The sequence below is a fragment of the Perca fluviatilis genome, chromosome 8 (assembly GCF_010015445.1).
Source record: "Perca fluviatilis chromosome 8, GENO_Pfluv_1.0, whole genome shotgun sequence".
Taxonomy (NCBI): Eukaryota; Metazoa; Chordata; class Actinopteri; order Perciformes; family Percidae; genus Perca; species Perca fluviatilis.
The window spans coordinates 33,501,217-33,522,105 of record NC_053119.1 but is presented as its reverse complement, the minus strand read 5'-3'; the positions used below and the strand labels follow the sequence as shown (position 1 = coordinate 33,522,105).

The 20,889-nt window shown below is 42.2% G+C and overlaps 2 protein-coding genes across 2 annotated transcripts in view; both read right to left on the bottom strand.

Moving 5' to 3' along the window:
* Window positions 1-10,681, bottom strand: part of nrn1la (neuritin 1-like a) — a 119,148-nt gene extending 108,467 nt beyond the window's left edge. Inside the window, exon 1 of the mRNA XM_039807493.1 lies at window positions 10,437-10,681. Within this exon, the coding sequence (XP_039663427.1) occupies window positions 10,437-10,494 (58 nt within the window). The 5' untranslated portion in view covers window positions 10,495-10,681. The remainder of the gene's footprint in view (window positions 1-10,436) is intronic.
* A 2,572-nt stretch (window positions 10,682-13,253) lies between these two features.
* Window positions 13,254-20,889, bottom strand: part of edc4 (enhancer of mRNA decapping 4) — a 40,697-nt gene continuing 33,061 nt past the window's right edge. Inside the window, exons 29-30 of the mRNA XM_039808667.1 lie at window positions 19,112-19,275; window positions 13,254-15,049 (exon numbers count right to left, since the gene is read on the bottom strand). Coding sequence (XP_039664601.1) covers window positions 14,866-15,049; window positions 19,112-19,275 — 348 coding nt within the window. The 3' untranslated portion in view covers window positions 13,254-14,865. The remainder of the gene's footprint in view (window positions 15,050-19,111; window positions 19,276-20,889) is intronic.

The window sequence follows — 20,889 nt, the reverse complement described above, 5'->3', positions numbered from 1 at the left end:
TCTTCATCTCTAAGCCTCAAAGACCTCGGCCCCGCAGCCACAAACCTGGGCTCTGTCCACTTCCATCTTCCCCTCCATCCCACAGACACACAGGCGTTCATGCATGCACGCACACACAACCAAACACACATAGGTATAAACACAGGGGCAGGTGCAGGCATGCAAATGCTCCTCCGCCGAGGCATGCACATCTTTTTTTAATGCTCATGTCACTTCACATCCTCGCAGGTTGGGCACATCTTTTCAAACAACTTCCTCTCTCATCTGTCACAGGATGCAGACAAACAAAAACACAAAAACAGTGGGCCTACTTCAAATGAACTAAACTGGAAGGTGCAAAAGCAGAGTTGCTGAATACCGAAAAGTAATATGAATCATCTTGCTGTAACAGAATCGTTCAATGTTTTGAGGAAATATGGCTATTTGCTTACGTTTCGAGAATGAGATGAGAAGATTGATATCGATCGATATCGATCGAGCGGTTAGCATTGCTTAGCATGAAGACGGAAACCTTGGGGAAACAGCCAGTTTGCTTCTCCCCAAAGAGAGAGAGACTCTTCAGTTCCACTCAGCTCTACATGTCATGACATCTCATTGTTTGCAAGTTTACTGTTTTGGCTTACTCGCCGCTCTCATCGACTTCTTTTTCAGCAGCAGGCAGCGAAACAAAGTTAGCAACTAGCCGGTGAACACAATGGAGCATTTAGCAGCTAAAGAGACAAAGATATTTCGCTCAGGAGTTAATAGAGACCAGTGATGGAGTACTTGAGTCGCTTTGACTCGACTTGGACTTGGACCTCGAGGTTTAATGAAATCGAACTTGAGCATTTATGAAATAGGACTCGGAAGTTGGATGAAGTTTCTGACTTCTTTTATGTGCAATAGGCAGTGATGGAGTACTCTAGTCCTGGACTCGGACTCGAGTCCGACTCAAATCACTATTCTCTGGACTCGCGACTCAGACTCTTCTTTGGTGACCAGGACTTGGACTCGAACACTGGGGACTCGAGACTTGACTCGACTACAACACTGATAGAGACTAAAACTGACCAAGAAGGAGCGTAAAGATTGAACTTGCGTATGTCAGGTGGCCATAAACATGACTCCAAATGAATGCTAATAAATGCTCTGTGTCTGCTGGATGTTTAAATAGGCAATAGGAACAGCTGGTTCCATTGCTCCAAAGTGGACAAAAAAATCCATTATTGCAGCAACAACACCAGCATACATATAAGTGCATTAGTGCACTGCAGTGGTCACCAGTCTGCTCCTGCTCACGTGCAGGGCATCAGCAGCTGATTGTAGGGTTGTTGGGTAATGCTCTGCCCATCAGGGATAAGATGAAAACATTATCAATTTAAAGATGCTACATCAGCTGGCCATTCATTAGACTAACAGGCGTTATCACATTTTCGGCCCATTTAGAGGGAAGCCTGATTACATTTTGACTAATGACGCCATCGTCAGTTGCTACATGCCCCCTTGTCTCTGTTTACACTGCTAATGTACTTAAAGAGGTCTTCCCTTGAAGCTGTCTGGGAAACAGATGCCCACCTCACTCATCCTTCACTGGGCCAGACTACAGATTTTCTGTGTACTGTCTCTTCTTTTCCATTTCTGTTTTTCCGTTCCTCTCTGGTGGGTTTTATTCAAAGTTTCCAGAGTTGAAGAGCCTTTAGAAGGATCTCTTTTTTAGCTTCAGATTTTATTACTGGAAATTGAATTGTCCGGAGGCTGTGGTCAGTGATCCATGGTGTCCGCCTTTTTCTGACAGGCCTGATAAATACAGGCCCTGATCTCGCTCTGCGTCTCTATTCCTCTCACCTCCTCCTTCTTTCGATCTTATTCTCTCCGCCCTCTCTCTGCACTTGGCCTCTCCCGCTCACCTCCATAACATTCTCTTACTTCTCTCTTGGATTATGTTCCCGTAAACTACATTGCAATTTTTTTTCTCACTTTTCTCTATTTCCCTTGCTGCTTTCAGACTGGAAGCAACTTTCACTCCTTGCCTTGTGTTGTTGTGTGAATGTGTGTCTGTTTGTGTGAAGGTTGACTAAAAGACAAGAGCTCCACTGACCTTGGATACCCAGTCCTCTCCTCCTTGCCAATAATGCTTCTATATGCTCTCTGTACACACAGCGGGGTGAAGAGTGAGAGAGTGTGTGCACACACATACTGTATATACATATTAAACACATCAGATTAAAACTTTGGTTTTAGGAGCTATATGCCGACACACACAGACACACACACACACACACAGTGAGACCAAGAGATGATTTCAATTTGACTGATTACAATAGAGGACAGTGACTCCTTCATTCCTTCATCCTTCATACAGTATATGTGTGGGCGCATGCCATTCAGCTTCTTTAAACTGTATATATAAATGTGTGTGTGTGTGTGTGTGTGTGTGTGGGTGTGTGTGTGTGGGTGCGTGTATTTGAATATTCATGCTCAGTGTACTTTGTGAATAGGGAGTAGAGTCATGCTCTGCTGATACTTCATTTCTTGGTTTTTATAAGAGGAACCATGACACACACACACACACACACACACACACACACACACACACAAACAAAGCTTGGTTGAATTGTCTTATAGTAATCCAATCCTTTCTTTATTCTACAAATGTGTACACACGCAAACTGTCGCTCTTTGCTTACATACACAACAATCCCCCTTGAGGGGATTAGTGTTAATTTTGTCCGATGAGACGAGACTAAATATGTTTTTCAACTACCTTTCTTAGACGAGATGATGACGACACCGCACCAATGTCCAAAAACGCTGACTAAGACTAAATTAACATACATTATTGTTGACAAAAAAAGACGAGACTAAAATGTTTTGCATAAAATAAAACAATCGTCTCTACTTTTTCATCATGAGATAGAATATTCAGCTGTTACTAGGGTTGGGTACTGAGACCCGGTGCTAATACGGCACTGGCCGGTGCCTTAACGACCGTTATCTACCGGACCGAATAGCAACGCGGATTTCAGTGCCTCATTTCAGTGCCATTTAAATGCCTGCGCTTCTCTCTGATGCTCCTAAACGGACGTTACAGCGTAAAAGAAACATCACCGCATGTCACGCTAGTTAACACTACACTTGGCAGCAGGTAACGTTAGCCTACCGTTAGCTAGCAGCTGGAGTAAACACGGTTAAAAGGCTGACAGCTAAACAGTGTAAAAGCGTGTCTGTATTTCACTGTAGAGGATTCCTCTGCCGTTGTCTGAAAAACACAACATGGCATCATGACTTTGCGTAAACATACACGCCACTTTCCTAATGCCAAACGGCGTGTTATCTGTAAGCATTTTGAGCTATCCATGTGTATGAGATATCATACACGAGATAAACATACACGTGGCCACGTGGCGTGTTATCGCGAGAACGTGCCGTACTATCGCGAGAACAGCATCACACGCGTGTAAAAAAAAACAAAAACAAAGGTTGGGTATAGGAAAAGAACATTGGGAAAGGCTTTAGTAACAAAAAAAATGACAAAAAAACGACAAAAACACACAAAAAAACGACAAAAAAACGACAAAAACACGACGGTGACCAACGTGACACGCTTAGGAAAACAATAAACGGTTGGGTTTAGGAAAGAAACATTGGGGAAGGCTTAAAAAAAAACACCACACGCAGGACGTGATCCCGGCTCTCCTGGGTGAAAGGCCTGTGTTTTACCCATCCACCCTCCTCCCTCCCTCCGCGGACTTATCTCCTTTCATACTTGTCACTACTGTGAAAATTCACACGTAATGTCGGTCAATGGCGGCCGTACGGCGTTGATAAACACGCTAAAAAGCGATTATGCGTCTTAATAACACGCCACAATGGCATACGAATTGGCGTGCCATACATACGCCACTTTATGAGATCAGTCTGGAAAAACAACACAGATGTTGCGTTCACTTGAAACTCGCCTCGCCAGCCTCGTGCTGCATTCAAAGTTATTGTAAAATAACCTTTTCCCATCCAGTGGTTGTTTTTGTCGTTTAACAGGAATTTACAGGTGAAATAAGGAAGAGGCTCGCTATCTGGTCGCATTTTACGTACATATTGACAAAAAATCTGAATGTGTCATTATAACTATTAGACTGAAATGGTTATCAGAAATAATCTCAGAAATAATTTGTTATTTTAAAAAATACTAACATGTTTTGACTAAAACTTGACTAAAATGACGAGACTTTTAGTCGACTAAAACTTGACTAACAAAAAAATATATGTGAATGACTAAATATGACTAAAACTAACAAGGTCTTTTCTGCTGCAAGTGGCCAAGAAAATCACTTACTGCAGGTTGAATGTATATGCCACAACAACAATCTTTCACTAAACGTAAAGCATTGTGTAGTTTCCGTGCACAGATAATGTAGAAAGAAGATATTTACAAGAATGTTCTTTCATTCTCTCAGTGCCCAGTGAGCAGAATTCCAATGCAAAAATTGTGACACAGAGACACTGACGATTCAGTAGACTCATGCTCAGCTTTAGGATTGATCAGGCTGAACTGACGGAAGGAGGAGACAACGTGTGCAGCTGCTACCTGCCTCGTCTTGTAAAATCAGGACATACAGCAGCGTACTGTACATCTTCATGGTGAACTGTTCCAAAAGCTGTTGTAATATGAATTGTGATGATGCCAGCGTGCCAATCACTTAGATGGTGTTTTAACCTGCATGGTCAGTGGGGTTAAAATATTATCAACATTCTCTACAGGGCTTGTTCCTATTGCAAGTTTGCAGGTCAGATTTCAACATAGGTTCAGCTCAGAAACTAGACACACGTTCTTCAATTCATCCATCACATACACACGCTTCAATGGAAGTGAATGAGATGAGGGGCAAATGTCTCCAGTCTTTTTTTTTTCGCTACATCTTTGGTGCAAAGTAATCATTGCCATGTTTCCTCACTTGTGATCTCATGAGATCACGTTAGTCAAACAGTGTGGTTCATGAGATATGTATATCTTACCCCGTGAAGTCTCTTAGATCCTTAGATATATATATATTTTTTTTTATATCCTGGAAAGGCTTTTCTTTGATTTGAAATGTGACGAAGGAATCTCTGTATCAGATTTATCAATATTTGTGAATTTATGATGAAAAGGAAGAAGAGAGAACAGAGAAGAGTGGGGGGGGGGGAAGAGTAGGAAGAAATGATGAAAGAAGCAGAAGAAGAGAGACGAGCAAGTTTTAAATAAAAAAAAAGAGCAGGAGTAATGGAGGGATGACAGAGATATTACAGTAATGACTGCAGAGACATGAGAAGTAAAGAGAAACAAAGAAATGAGGTGTGCTAGATGTAAGGAAGGAAAGAAAAGGAGGATGAAGGAAGTAGGAGGAAGAAGGGAAAAAAAGAGGAATAGAAAACGTGTGCAGTGTGGCAGACACAGCTGTGTGTGTGTGTGTGTGTGTGTGTGTGTGTGTGTGTGTGTGTGTGTGTGTGTGTGTGTGTGTGTGTGTGTGTGTGTGTGTGTGAGAGAGAGTGTGTGTGTGTGTGTGTGTGTGTTCAGCGGTAGAGACTGTGGTCCCTGTGAGTCAGATGGGGAGGAAAGGAAGGAGGAAGGTAGAGGGGAAGCAAAGGCAGTTTCCCATTAGGCTTTTAAACCTATTTTGAAGGGGCTGTACTCGACATTCAGAACATTAATACAGCATCAAACACATATTTGCTATATGTAAAGATATAGTGGAGTAACAGCGTTCTGAGCAAAAAATTAAGTCACACTCCCTCTGTTTGTGTTGTAATCCAAGCTTCTTTGTTCTTTTCATAGGCGGTCTGCCGCGCGTGCATGCGGCCTGTGAAGAAACGACGTATTTGGGAATGGTCTCTGTGAGCCGTGTGGAGGCAATCCCAGCCCTTTTTTTATTTATTTTTTTTCAGTATTTGAGTACAGCCCTTTTAATGAGGAATCTTTCACTTTATGTCTGTGCCGCATTAAAAAAAAACACCTCAAAAATTGCTGCAGTCGACCCACTGAGGGGAAACTTAGAGAGAGAGGGAAGTTAGGAAGTGTTTCCTTCGGAGAACAATTAAAGGTGCTCTAAGCGATGTTGGGTGACGTCACTTCTTGTTGACGTCCAAAGTATTGTTCTATATATATATATTATATATAGTACAAACAAAACGGAGGCTAGCTCGCCCCTCCCTCCTCCTCATCCCGAACACTTTTTCTTTGTTATGTTATGTTTGGTGGTGCAGGGGTCCGTTCCAGAAAGGTTTAGGTTTAGTGAAAACTCTGAGTTGGTTAACCCTGAGATGAGGGAAACTCTGGGTTTTCCGTTTCAGAAAGAGAGGTAACTTAACCTCAGAGTCAGTTACTATGGTAACTGAGCCTGTGAACCTAACCTGGTCGGGAGCAGGTTTTCTTCGAGAAACCTCGAGTTTCTTCTCTCTCATTTCCTCATTCATTCATTCAGTCTGTATCAGGCGCATTTTAATGCAGTTTGCATGAATAAAAAAACTTATTGTTAGGCAGATTATAAAACGTTTTTTTTCTCAAACATGTCATGTCCTTTTGTCGACGATCCCGTTGATGAAAAAGCTATATTACTTCACAGAGAGTTTACGTCGGGAGATGATATTGAGTCCCGACTAAATGTATTTTCATTTCCACATTTTTTCACAGTCCATCAGATATGTAGATACCTTATCCGTCCTCATATCACTAACATCCACCATCGTGGACAGGCTTTAACATCCCAGCAGATTTTTTGTCGCATTATGTTTTTTGCAAACGGCAGTTTTCTTTATTAGTGTTATACGGATAGTACTGTAATAGTAAAGCCGCTGTATGCAGAGCCGTCAGAAAAGTGTGACTGAAATGTTTTTTGTAGTGTTCCCTGGACACAAACCAGTGAGAGCCATTAAAAAGAAATAAATGATTATAAATTATAGTTCTGTTAATGATATGGTGCTGCAGCCTCAGAATGGGATTAGTAGTAGCTCACTTTTTCGCCCACAGGATTGCACCCAAATGAAATTATAGGTGTAATACAATTCCAGTTTTCACCAGTAATATTATAAGTTAACTGTGATTAAATATGAAATTCATACACTGTTAATGCTTACGCATTGACTCAAGCAGCAATTTTCTCCTAAACCAATTCTCTCTCTGTTGCAGCAGCAACCGCTGTCTTGCTTTTTTAACAAAATGCATGTTCAAACTCGCTGTGTGTGCGCATGAGTATTTCCACCGACCCGTTTGTTTGTGGTTGTTACCATGGTGAATCGTAGTATCATGGCTCCATTCATGCTGCCTTTTTATTGTGGTGGTGCACGCGCGTGAACATACTTTGAGTTGATTGAACCAACTCATATCAGCTGTTCTGGAACCGAAAACTCAGTTTCCCATCTCAGGGTAAATCAACTCAGACATCAGGGTTAGACTCAGAGTTTGTTAAACCTCCTTCCTGAAACGGACCCCTGGTTGGCGCAGTATGTTTTTGTTACCGTTTGTGGAGCCTGGGCTGTCTATAGAGACCGTGTATTTTTTTACAGTGTGTTCAGGGGACACGCATAGTGAGGAGATGTTTGCTGTATGAGACAAAAAAAATGTTGTAGTCTAAAAAACACGTGACATAACTTAAAGCACCTTTAACGTTACTTCCTCTTCTTTCTTTCTTTTTTAAAGATGATTTGGGGTTTTTCCGCCTTTTAATTTTTGACAGGACAGCTAGGTGAGAAAGGGGGAAGACATGCAGGAAATGGTCACAGGTCATATTCTAAACCTAGACCTCTGCGTCGAGGCATAAACCTCTCAGTACATGTGCGCCTGCTCTACCCACTGACCCAACCCGGCCACACGTTACTTCCTCTTCATCCCCTGTGGGACATAAGGCTGCAAAGATATCTCTCCATCGTATTTTTTTTTTTTGGCAACATGCTGCGAATCTCCCTGTGACAGGTGCATCTTGTCTAGCAGCTCCTCCAACTTTCAGACACACCAGCTAGCGAGACCCAAAAGGGGCCCATGTAATTTCAATGTTCATGTAATTTCATACATTAGCAGTGAAATTAATGAATGCATAATAATCGTGATAATCGTGAAACCGTGATTATTTTTCAGACTATAATCGTACCAACAAAATCTATAATCGTTGCATCCCTAGTGTGGACTAGCCAGACCCTCTTCTACAGCGCTGTGGAGGAGGGTCTGGCAAAACAAGACTACCTTACTTCCTGCTTTGCTCCCTTCATAACTACTAAAGCCACTAGAGGGCGCCGCCACTATCAACGTAAATATAGGTCGTTATTGCTGCTAGAACAAACGACGTATGTGGGCGTTTGCCTTTTTTTTTTTTATTATGTTTTTGGTATTACAGACTTTTTTTTTAATGATTTTTATGTAATCAGTATGTCATTTCCTTCTTTTTCTTTATTTCCAGAGACACCTAGGAACAACCCTCTTGATGCTGCTGAGATAGAGCGCCCAACCTGAAACATGTTAAAATCAATTTGCCTGTATTTGTGCATTTGTGCTCACTCTTACTGCTTTTAATCCTTCCTCCTTTTCCTTTGAGAAACGTTTTACAAAAAGATCCTTTTTTTTTATTTATTTATTTTTTTGCAACATTTGCACAATGTTGTATGAATATTGTGAAATGTCTCCCCCGGGACTGAAACAAGATACACTGGAAAGACATTCTACACTGGCGCACTCCTGTATGACACAGGAATAGAAGCACTGCGTTGTAAAGATCCATAGTGATCAAAGGCAGCTATAAATACTAGTTCTAATTATAGGCACGTATTAATCTTAGCCAATTTATGTTATAATAGTTGTTTGTTTCAGTGTACTGGAAGCATTGTGGGATTTTTTTTCTTTTTTCTTTCTCTGACAGGTGTATAAATCTTCAGATGAGGCATTTTAAGAATTTGTGACCATGGTAGTCTGAGTCAAAAGGTAACAGTGAGCACTGCTCACGGACACATCAACACACACACATATACACACACACACACACACAGTTTTATAGGAACAATATATGTCCCATATTAAGACATAACGAGCCTACACTTTCCCAGTGTGTCAGTACTGAGGGACACAGCAGAGGAGTGTTTCCCGGTCAGGTTCAGATGCGGCGCTGAAGTCTCCAGAGACTCTGCTTAGCAATAGGAGGGACACAGATGTGATTCATTCATCATTTATCTCCATCGGTGGGACTTTTTCTTCCCCCCCCACGGTATGACACTCCCATGGGATCCCCATCCCACCACCCCCCACCGACCCCCCTCATCCACACTGCTCTGACATCCGCAGCAGCATGATGATCAATGATAACAACGATGATGGTGATTTTTTTACATTTTTTTAACAGATACTGTAGCCTAAAGGGGATTAGTTTCAGATCACCAATTCCATATTTCTCATTAAAGACCCACTCCACCAATTGGACACATCGAGTTCAGCTGACTCGTCATGACGAGTAGTACAACGTAGCCTGAGAAAACAGTTTTGTAACATCTTCTGTGGCTCTGGAGAGAAGTTTACAGACTACAGATTTTTTTTTTAACAGAAACTATTTGTTACAAACCGTGGGCATGGAGTTTGGAAGATGTGGGCATTTGTCAGACAAGGACAGTAATGAAAGGTGCTATCAAGTTGCATTATGGAGAGTGTATGATCCAGAGTCTTTGGAACTGGGCCCATTCTGGGGACTAAAAGTCAGGATATCTCGACCACTGCTGCACTGATTTGGACCATTTTTTTTTGTAATCTGTCTTTTGTAAGTCCCCAACTTTAAGGAAGTGCAGTACAAAATTGCTGTTGTACCCCTTATCATTTAACACATTTAGCTTTACTAAACATTTCATTGCATAGTTAACTTGCAAGGTGGTAGGTGGGAATCACAAGAGGAGCCTCTCCTATCGGTTTGTCATAAAAGGTTCCCATCATCTGCCTATTTAACATGGATGAAGCTACCATCGCTGCACTATTATACATGTACAAGTTATCTCAGTGAGCAAAGGTATTAAAGGGGGGGAGGGGAGGTGTAAATAAGGACATATTTCACTCTCACGCAGGAACAACCCTGCTGTATCCACAACCTTTAGGCAATTTTCTTTAGGATCTCTCCCTGATTGGGTCGCTCCTGGAGCAGCGATGCTGCAGATTAGCGGGGAAAGCTACGGGACCCTCGAACTTGCAGTGTTGAGACATGCAGGGCAGAGTCCAGTCTAGAAGATCCGGGGGCGTAGTCTTTAACAGAAGACTATCTGCAGTGAATAGGCTTAATAAAGATCCGGTCAAAGTCCAGATGTGCATCTGTGTTACCCGCTTACTCACAATGACTCGCAGCCACAACTACTCCAAACATTCCCGCTAGCCTATAGGCTACTGACGCGTAAATTGCGCATTTTTCAGGAATACAAGTTTGAACAGAATCGCTCAAGTGTGTGCAGTATAGACTACTTACTTAGTAGCAGAGCAACAGGCAAGAAGAAGAGGCACGCAGAGTTCATCAGAGATGTCATGCTGAGCCGACAAGTCGTCCTCCGCGCTCACAGGTTTCAGGCTTGCGCCGCAATCCCGAAGTAGTTCTTCCGAAAGAAAAAAGGCAACCCACGCTGTCCCGCTGCTCAGTGCTGGTCCAAGTGCTTCCCTCCTGTCCGAGGTGCAGCTCTGCAGCCTACTCCAGTCTGTGTGAGCGGGGAGCATCCACGGCGCGCTCATCCGCTCCGCTGGAGGGGAGGGCGCGTCCGCGCCTAGGAAGAAGGAGAGGAGAGGAGAGGAGAGGAGAGGAGAGGAGAGGAGAGGTGACAGTATAAAGGGGAAGGAGAGGAGAGGAGAGAGGGAGAGAGGGAGGGGAGGAGGAGAGGAGAGGAGAGGTGACAGGATAAAGGGGAAGGAGAGGAGGAGAGGAGAGGAGAGGAGAGGAGAGAGGAGAGGAGAGGAGAGGAGAGAAGAGGAGAGGAGAGGAGAGGAGGAGGAGGTCTACAGCAGCTCACAGAGTCCCTGATGAGCAGTGATGGAAGAAGTATTCAGATCCTTTACTTAAGTAAAAGTACTGATACCACACTGTAAAACATACTCTGTTCTAAGTAAAAGCCCTGCATTGAAAATGTTACTTAATTAAAAGTGTGTAAGTATCATCAGGAAAATGTACTTGAAGTATTACAAGTAAAAGTGCTCAATGCAGAAAAACTCACATTTCAGAAACTGGAAACAATCAAATCATTTCTGTCAATCAACTCAGTGTTTAATCAGTAATGATTTCAGCTGGACCTGTAGGCCTGTATATCATTGGGTAGTTTAAATTCTAATAAAACATTGTATTTTATAAACTACGTGTGTTTTTGGGTGCAACAATCTTAATTTGTAAAGTAACTACTAACTAGCTGTAGTGGAGTAAAAAGTGCAATATTTCTCTCTGAGATGTAGTAGAGTAGAAAGAGGCATGAAAAGAAAAGACTTAAGCAAAGCACAAGTACCTCAAATTTGTACTTAAGTACAGTACTAAGAGTAACTAAGAAAATTAAATCCTCAGCAAACATATCTTTCAAAAATTATTGTATATATGACTTTATTAGATGGTTGTAGCTGGTGACCTAGTGTAATCCAGTGGTTCCTAACCTATAGGTGTCCGGTGCCAACAGACAGTTCACGACATGAGCTAACTCAGGGGTTGAGATGATTAATGGGAGGAAAGAAGAATAAACATATGCGCTTTATGACCTCATAGACAGACACACTGCTTTTTAATAAGGGCCAAAACGGTTTGGGTACCAGTGATTTAATCTTTAACATACATTTTGTAAGCTTCTCCTTAAAATGTATTTATTTACTTTCCACCACTGTGGGCCGCTGAAGTGTCCATGAGCAAGGCTCGGAGTCCCTTCTGCAGGGAATGATGCTGTTCTAACTTTGTTTCTGGAGGTAAATGACTTAAACTAACTGTACATAGCAGCTCACCTGAACTTCATCAGGTTTGTCAGGACTAGGGCTGGGTATCTGTACTCAATACCTTAAAGGTCCCATGACATGGTGCTCTTTGGATGCTTTTATATAGACCTTAGTGGTCCCCTAATACTGTATCTGAAGTCTCTTTTATATAGACCTTAGTGGTCCCCTAATACTGTATCTGAAGTCTCTTTTATATAGACCTTAGTGGTCCCCTAATACTGTATCTGAAGTCTCTTTTATATAGACCTTAGTGGTCCCCTAATACTGTATCTGAAGTCTCTTTCCCGAAATTCAGCCTTGTGCAGAATTACAGCCACTAGAGCCAGTCCCACAATGAGCTTTCCTTGGGATGTGCCATTTCTGTGTCTGTAGCTCAGGCTTTTCAATGGAGGAGAGAGAGGGGGGCTCACAGCCAATCACCGCAAGTGCTCCTCAATTTAATGCAACGTGCGATTGGCCCACTGCTGTAGCAGCTACGACCCATACACTCCGTGGTGTGGTGAAATCGAGAGTGGTGTATTTGACGGAGTTGGTATTTCAGTGTGCAGAGATGCATGAAAGCACACTGAATTGCACAACTTAAACAATACCCAGTCCTAGGGAGGACTGTTTTCTGGAAGTACAAAACCCACCAAACGAATAAAGACACAATAAAGTTGAACAAGTCTTTTTTTTATTCCAAAATGTTTAGGGTAAAATAAACTGTAAAAGATACAACATAAGCATCCAATCAGAGGGAAATGAACAGAATGGAAAAACAAAACAAAAAAACATACACACTAGCCTCAGTTGTTTCTCACACACAGCTCCCAGTCAGGGTAACGCAGGAGTCAACCTGTCATTCTACTCTGAGGACAATAAACTGGGGTCTGTAACTGAAAGGTGAAGGTGGTAGTAGTCAAAATAGTACATCTCTCTCTCTGTGTTGCATGGTCAGTCAAATATCTAATCCAAATCAGCAGTCTTGGTGGTCATGTTAGCAAACCAAACAGATTCTCCTCTGCTGTGCTGTTTGAGTCTTACTTCAGAGCCGACATTTTAACGACGTAAATGCTTGTCAAAGCGAAAAAGGATAATGGGATAATGCTCAAACATTACAAGTGTTCTGAAGGCCCAAATGGGATCAAATGTTTAAGTGAAACATGTAGAATACAATAAGGCACTTGCTAGACAAATCCAACCTAACAGAATCTACAGAGGTCAAATTAGCAGAACTTTTGTTTTACAATCAGCTCAATGATGTGGCCACCCTGCAACTAAACAATGACGCGTGTGTAAATGGGCTGTTATAAAGGAAAAAAAAAAAAAAAAAAAAAAAAACAATATTTTAAAAAAAAGGTGAACAAACGGGTGCAGGCTTTTCAATGTTTGGTAAAACAGATACTGAAGAGAGCAGGAATGACTTCTGAAGCCAAAACCTAAAATGACAAGAAGGGTGAACAGTCCAACCAAATGCTGCCTCCTAGAGCCTATAAGAAGTAACTGCACATTCAATTTACAAAACATTATTTGGGAATAGCCTGATAAACTAACATCATTGGTAACAATTAGGCTTAGGAAGTGTTTCATTATGTAGTATAACTAGTTTGACAACTCTTAAAGAAAGTATACAAGTCTTACAAATGCTAAATGTTTTATATAAAAAAAAAAAAGAGGGACAGACATACAGAAGAAACCAATTCACCCGACAGAGCTGTACACATGGACGGCTGCCAAACTGGATGTTGGGCTCCAAACATTTTAGATTCAAAAAGGTGATTTCTTTTCAGCCTGGAGGACCTTCACACATATTTGTTACATTTCAAAAATGCCATTTCTCATCCTTTCACCTGATTTGTATTCTTCAGAGACCCTCATTAGAATGATTTGTGAAAACAAGGCCAGAGTGCAAACTGTATGATATACTTCCCATCCTGAATACCAAATGCAGGGACAAATTCAATTAACTTTCAGTAAAACAATTCAGCATGTTGATCCTCTTCAAAGCACCGAGACTGATTTGGCCTAGCAAGGTTGTCGTCTCCAACCTATTAAGAAATAACTGAAAGAAAATATGCCACAAACATGAAATGGCTTTGAACGTTACATACTTTTGGTTGCCCGGATTAGCTTGGATGTTTGAAAAAACTTAACCGAGGAAAGCAAAATCCTGCAGTAACCAAACTCCAAGTTGGCTCTAGCAAAGATGCTGGTCTGTATTGAAGGAAAAAAAAATGTGTCCAAGCCTGCTGTTTGCTCATTAGGCCAAAATACAAGGGGACTTTTTGAGGCAAACCCATCTCTTGTCAAAAGAAACAGCGATGTTTGGTCTTGTGGACCAGTCAGCTGAACATTCTTGGAGTCTTGTGCACATTTGGATGACGTGGCATCAAAAGGAGTGTCAGGTACGATGTGTCTGGGAGACGGGGGCGACCAGACATTTCAGCTCGTTTCTTTTGTTTCTTGATGGTGATAAAAAGGATGAGAGACAACCAGAATGCCTCTTGGGGAGGAACAAGCAGCAACTTCAGAGTTGTCTAAACCATTATTGTCTTGCACTATAGGTATGTCCAGGAGAAAAGAAAAAAAAAAAGAATTCTATTTCCTAACTTGACACCTCACTGGTACAGGTAGAACAGGGGGAGGAATAGGAACAAATGGAACGGGGGGGGGGGGGAGAAGAGCTGGATTAGGGTTGTGTGGAGGGCCAGGTGGGAACAGTAATTCTTGAACCAAGCGAGAGGTTTCAAGCTCAGTCATTTAGGAGCCCTCGTCTTCCATCTCCTACCAACGGCACGTCCCCCATCCTTAGCTCCAAGAGACTGCTCCGAGTGGGGGTGAAGTTGTCGCTGCTTTCTCCTCTAAAACGTACGTGGACTCGTAACAAACAAAAAAGGGGACTCATGATCTGTATCCATGTGCGAGGAAAACAACTCCCCTTGCACCACTCTTTAAATGGAGGACTAGTGGCTGACGAGACCCTGCAGCATCATCATCAGGCGCCGCGCCCTCTTGCTGAGCGGGCTGTGTGGGTCCTGCTGCAGGAAGGCAAAGAGCTTCGGTCGGACCTGGGCCAACACCGAGGACATGTGGTCTCTAGTCAGCGGGTCGCTGTGGTCCAGATTCATCACTGCATCCTCCAGGTAGCTGAACAGGGGACACAGATGGGACAGAGACATTAGATAATGATGACGAAGGACCTATTTCCAGGCAGGCACATACAGCATCATCTACTGTAGGCATGAGCAGGAAAGAAATTGTTAAAGCGCCCACATTGTGCTCATTTTCAGGTTCCTAATTGTATTTTTAGGTTGTACCAGAATAGGTTTATATGGTTTAATGTTAAAAAAACACCATATTTTTGTTGTACTGCACAGCTCTCTCTCACTGCTGCAGATCCTTTTTTCACCTGGTCTCTGTTTTAGCTACAGAGTGAGACCTCTTTTCTTCTTCTGTACTATCTTTGATTGCACTTGCACATGTGCAGTAGCTCAGATGTAGATCATGTCAGCTAGCTATCTCCATAGACAGTAAAAGAAAGGCCGTTTCTTCAACTTCGGTCAGTTACAAGGCAGGATTAGCTGGGAGACTTCTAAATGAGGGCGCACATGGAAGTAGTTCATTTGTAGATTATGATGAATTTGTGTGTGTTGTAGCAGTGCTTTTCCATTGAGAACGAGGTAGCATGCCAGCTCGTTTCAGGCCGATTTTGAACAGCTCACCCGGAGACTGAAGGCAGGACACCTTCAGAAACCGTCAACCCGCCAAATCCCAGAAAAAAGTGTTTTTTTTCATAACATGGGCACTTTAAGCCAAGAACTACAGTCTTTGGTCGTGCGGCAGGACCAAGGATGATAGAAAATAACTCCGCACAAGAGGCCATGGCCATTTTTGTTCTATATGGAGAAAATTGTGAAATAAATGCAGTTCCCATCAAGAATCTGACACTTCATTCATTCTGATATAAAAGCAGTACAAGGTTAACTTGCATATACTGTGTTTTGACCCTTGGAGGGGCTGCCGGGTGTGGAGAAAGGCCACTTCTATCAGTGGCTCAACTAATCTTTTGCAGTTTGAATGTCGAGTGCCGTCCTTGATCACCTTCCTGGCTGCCCGCCCACTGTGGGAGTGTGTACCTTGTGTTTTCACTCAAATATAACGGCAGAAATGGAGTTATGCCACTGCCACCTGCGTCCTGTCCTCTCACTCAGACTACACTACATTTAACTCCTCAATTAATCGTTTTGGTCAGACATCTGGCGGTTAGACTCTCCCACCCTCTGCGTCTTTACAGTTTAAACGAGCATTTATCTCCATGTCCGGAGTTCTACCTGATCCCAGTCTAACATTAGAGCTGTTCCCACATCGCCACCTGGCCTTGGGCCAGAGATCCCCTCAACACACACACACACACACACACACACACACACACACACACACACACACACACACACAAAAAAAAAAAAAAAAAAAAAAAAAAAAAAAAAAACACACACACACACACACACACACACACACACACGGTCTATCAGACCTCCATAACACAGTGGCAGCATGCCATTTTCCACAGATACTGACTAGCTAGTTTATGTCTTGCAGCAGATAATCTCCAACTACATTGTTTCCACAACATAAATTAACATAAATTAAGTTTCTCTTTATGCACCCTCAGTTCACATTATTCTTGCATCCGTTTGGACAACAAAGTGTTCTTCAAAACCAGCTTATGATCCTGCAAACGATCCTCGATGGTGCCGACAATCCTAACGTTGCTTTTATTTCTCTTTGGGAATCTTTCATGGATTCTTCTAAGATACTATCAATCAGAAGAACAGAAAAGGAAGGCTCCTTTATCTTGTGCAAAGCCTGAAAAAAAAAATAAAGTACAGTAGTTTTTGTCACATCCCAGTATTTTATTGACTTTCATTTACTCATGAGAGCACAAATCTTTCCTGCATGGCTCAAATCAAATTTGCCATTAAAGTAGGCAAGAGTGAGAAGTAGTTAAGAAGTTTTGTGATTTTTCCTGTTTTTATTCCATCTACTGAACTCCCTCGCACCACAACCCATCCAACCAAGACTGTGCTTTGTCCTAATAATGCCTCAGACCGAATCTCTCTCTCTCTCTCTCTCAGCGGCACCGGAGGGCCGTATTTGCACTATTGGGCAGCTGCAATATCAACGCAGAACAGGTGATCCAGACACACACACACACTGCAAAGGGACTCTAATAGACAAAGATGTTTTCTGGGGGGTTAAAAGATCAAGATGCAAGGGATGAAAGGATTCATTAGAGAGAAGGACATCAAGTGAGTGAGGCGGGGGCTCTCTGAGCAGTCATATTCATATGCATCTTGAGAACTGCAGCACGACAATTTTCAGTTAAAAGAACAGAAAAAAAAGAGACTGGAGTGCAAGAGTGAACAACAGAAGGACATAGAAAGAACAGAACGATAGAGGCCATCTAAAAATTGCGAAGCTATTCACAGAATCATTCGCACTCCCAAGACAGCCATGTAGCAGGGCTGCAGACGGGGCAGGGTGATAGGGTCAGCAGCTTAGCACCGTTTAGCACGCAGGAGACGACGAATAATGGACATACAATGGAGATGAGATAGGGAGCAAAAGTTTAGGCAAAGACTGGCTTTATTACTGATCGCCGATAGCACAGCATCCAGCTTGGGTGGGAGAGAAGACGTGTAAGGCAATCCAAAACGTGTTTACTGCTATCGCTTTGTGAGAAAATGGACTTTAAGTCCATTTTCCATTTAGACATTTTGGAAAAAAGAAAGCCGAGCCTATACAGCTAACAGGTTTTTGATTCAACACAAGTTATGGCTGCTGCATTGCAGAACAGTTTTCACATCAAACTACAGTGGTGTGAGATGATATACTGCATGCATTTCATGTATAGTCACACATCCTGCAATTCATTTCCTTCATGTATTGAGGGTTGTTTTAATTACAATTATAGAAGATTAACAATACTTAATTGTAATAACTGTACTTGAGACTATAGTGGATATGATGTGCTGTGTCAATAAATGGGACATGGTTAACCACAACATTGTAACTGGGCTTCCTTTATCATGCCTCAATTCTTACTAGGTTTACAAATTGTTTTTAAAATGTGGTATTGCAGTCACATGGAGATTGGTTGTAATTGAGTTTGGCGGGTTTGATGCCGAGCAACCCAATATCACTTCCAAAATTTTGATTTCCTACTGCAAGTGTAGGGTAGCCTTCTTGCTCTGTTGACGCTCAAACGTTTTTGCTGCTTGATAGAAAAGTAAACTTTCACCGTTCTCCTTTTCCATGATTGTTACCGCCTGAGCCTTCTCCTTTAAAGACAGGTGGCCACATGGGCGGTGTGTGTATGTGACGTACCGTTAGTCCGACGGGGTTTGTTATGGGAAGTGAGGCTCTCCGTGTGTAGAAAAGTTGGACGCTGGAAAACGCTCATCTACAACAGAAGTCTGTGTCTGATATAACGTAATTTACACTGATGTGTTCTTGGATACACAGTTTGTTGCCAGTGTGTGACACGCAGGTCTGCATGCAAAGCCAACCACCAATCACAATCAATGTTGATCACTTTATCAAACTAACACGCTAGTAGACCACAACCTGAAATTTAGAGGAAGCATCATGCGTGCATTATCAATATCATTCACTTTAGCCTGGGTTGATAGTATAATATGAATACAATGGTGTCATGTCAGTCAATCAGTGTATTTCTACCCAATTTCCCTCTCCAAAATAACTTCAGAAAGGTAGTCACGGGGCTTACTTGCTTTGGTGTTTGTAAAGCATTAAAGTTCAACAAAGAATGCATTGCATGCTCATAAGAAAAGTTTTTCTATGTAGATGCACTCCCCTACAAAATCAAACCTAGTAGTAGAGAATGATTTATTATTTCCAAATGGAGCTATTTATGTCATCTTTTTTGATATCGCAATATATAATCGCAGGAGAAAAAAATATATTGCAATGTCAGTTTTTTCCAATATCGTGCAGGCCTAGCCCACGCTGTGTCTATTGTGTTTTGCCTTTCAGTGGGTTCTTCTACAATTTACACGCCGAATATTTCTTCTGACCCCTGGGGAAACTTGTGTAACCTTCAAGTAGGGAATAATGTTACTATGGATGCAAACTGGTGAAAGAGGAAATCCCATATGGTACCAAAAATAGCATCTCTAGTGTGCTCACCTGATTTTAAGCTCAGAGCGGGTTGTGAGGTTGGAGGAGAGCTGCTGGATGAGGGACAGCAGCACAGGCTGGCTGAGAGGGCAAGGGTGCTGACCAAACACCTGCTGAGAGTCGATGGTCTCACACACATACAAGACCAAGTTCAGATCGGTCGCTGAAAGAGCCTGGAAGAAAAGAAAGAGAGAGGGCATTATATTTAGACCCCCCCAAACGCATAAGGATACGTTTCTTTTCATTTATTTTGGACAGGCAGTAGTGCAAGTATCAAACAGACAAAGTCCTCTGGGGACTGGGGTAGCCAGGGTTTTCCCTGCCATTATACGGCATAGGAGCAGGTTTATGAGTAGAAAAACAATGTGGAGAGCATCACGACGAGCCAACGTACGGGACGGCATTCAGCCCACTGGCAACTTTAGTAAACTATTTTAATTATAAAAAGGTAACACTTATTTGAAGGGGTGTGCATAAGACTGACATGACAGCATCATTATTATGACATGACACCGGTCATAAACATGAAGGAGTCATTTTGAGTGTTCACGGCTGTTTACAGATTCATTTATATAATAATTTATACTGTTTATTGATCCCCAGTGGGGAAATTACAATTTTTACATTCTGTCTATTAAGTGTCATTCTGTAAATTATGACACCTTTAATGCAAAGTTAGCATCGTCAGAGATGTCTTTGTCATGACAGCTTGACATTAAAAGGGCAACTATTATATAGCACTTCAGGATTATACTTGCATTTTGTGTTTGTTTTTCATGTTCACATGCTTTAATGTTAACTAATTGGACAGGTGCAACGTTACAGCTAACCGAGCTAACGGCAGCTAACTATAGTTAGCAACGTGTCCAAAACTTAATAAATCACCTCGGTACTGCATTCACTGTCGTCAAACTGGTCTTATAACTTTTAAGACACCTTAATGACGAGTCCAAATGGTTCCACTTTACTTGAGGTCAAGGATATTATTCATGACTCAATTATAATGCTCTCATGACAGCCAATGTCAAATCCAACCTCTTCATGAAAGTTTAATGTAATGTTAACACTTAAAGCTAAATAGTTTATTAATGTTTGATAATTGGGTCTGTCATGACATATTTATGACAGGTTATGTTCTCTAGGTTAATGTCAGGTTGTCATAACACAGAGATTGTTGTCTTCGTTAAAGTGCTAACTTCGTTTTAAATGCTAACTTTGCATTAAAAGTGTCATAATTAGATCTGGAGTCAAGGTAGGAAACACTTTGGCTTACAGGGCGCTTACGTCTTGACCCCACTGCTTAAAAACCATATCTTTACACCTTCAAGTTCAGACCTCACATTTAGGGCCTTGCACAATAATGGCGTCATCAGCGTCAAAGACCTATACAAAGATGGCATATTTGCGTCCTTCACAGAGCTTGCTTCCCTCTATGGTTTGCCAAAGTCACACCTCTTTCACTTCTTCCAGATTAGGGACTTTGTCAAGAAGACATTCCCCCACTTGCCCTCAATTAACTACTTTTTGGAAGAGTATTTTTGACACCTTGAGCAGAGCCTACCATCGCATTATCCCCCCCTAACCCCTTGTCCGCCATTTTCGGCGTTTCCTCTGACGCTGCCCTCCCAGTTGCACTAAGTCGGGCCCTGGCGTTTATATCTCTGCTAGCCCGGAGACTGATCTTGCTCAACTGGAGACTGATCTTGCTCAACTGGAGTCTCTCCCGCCCCCCCACACATACGACCGTTTGATTAAAGAGGTGTTCGACAATCTGAAGCTTGAGAAGC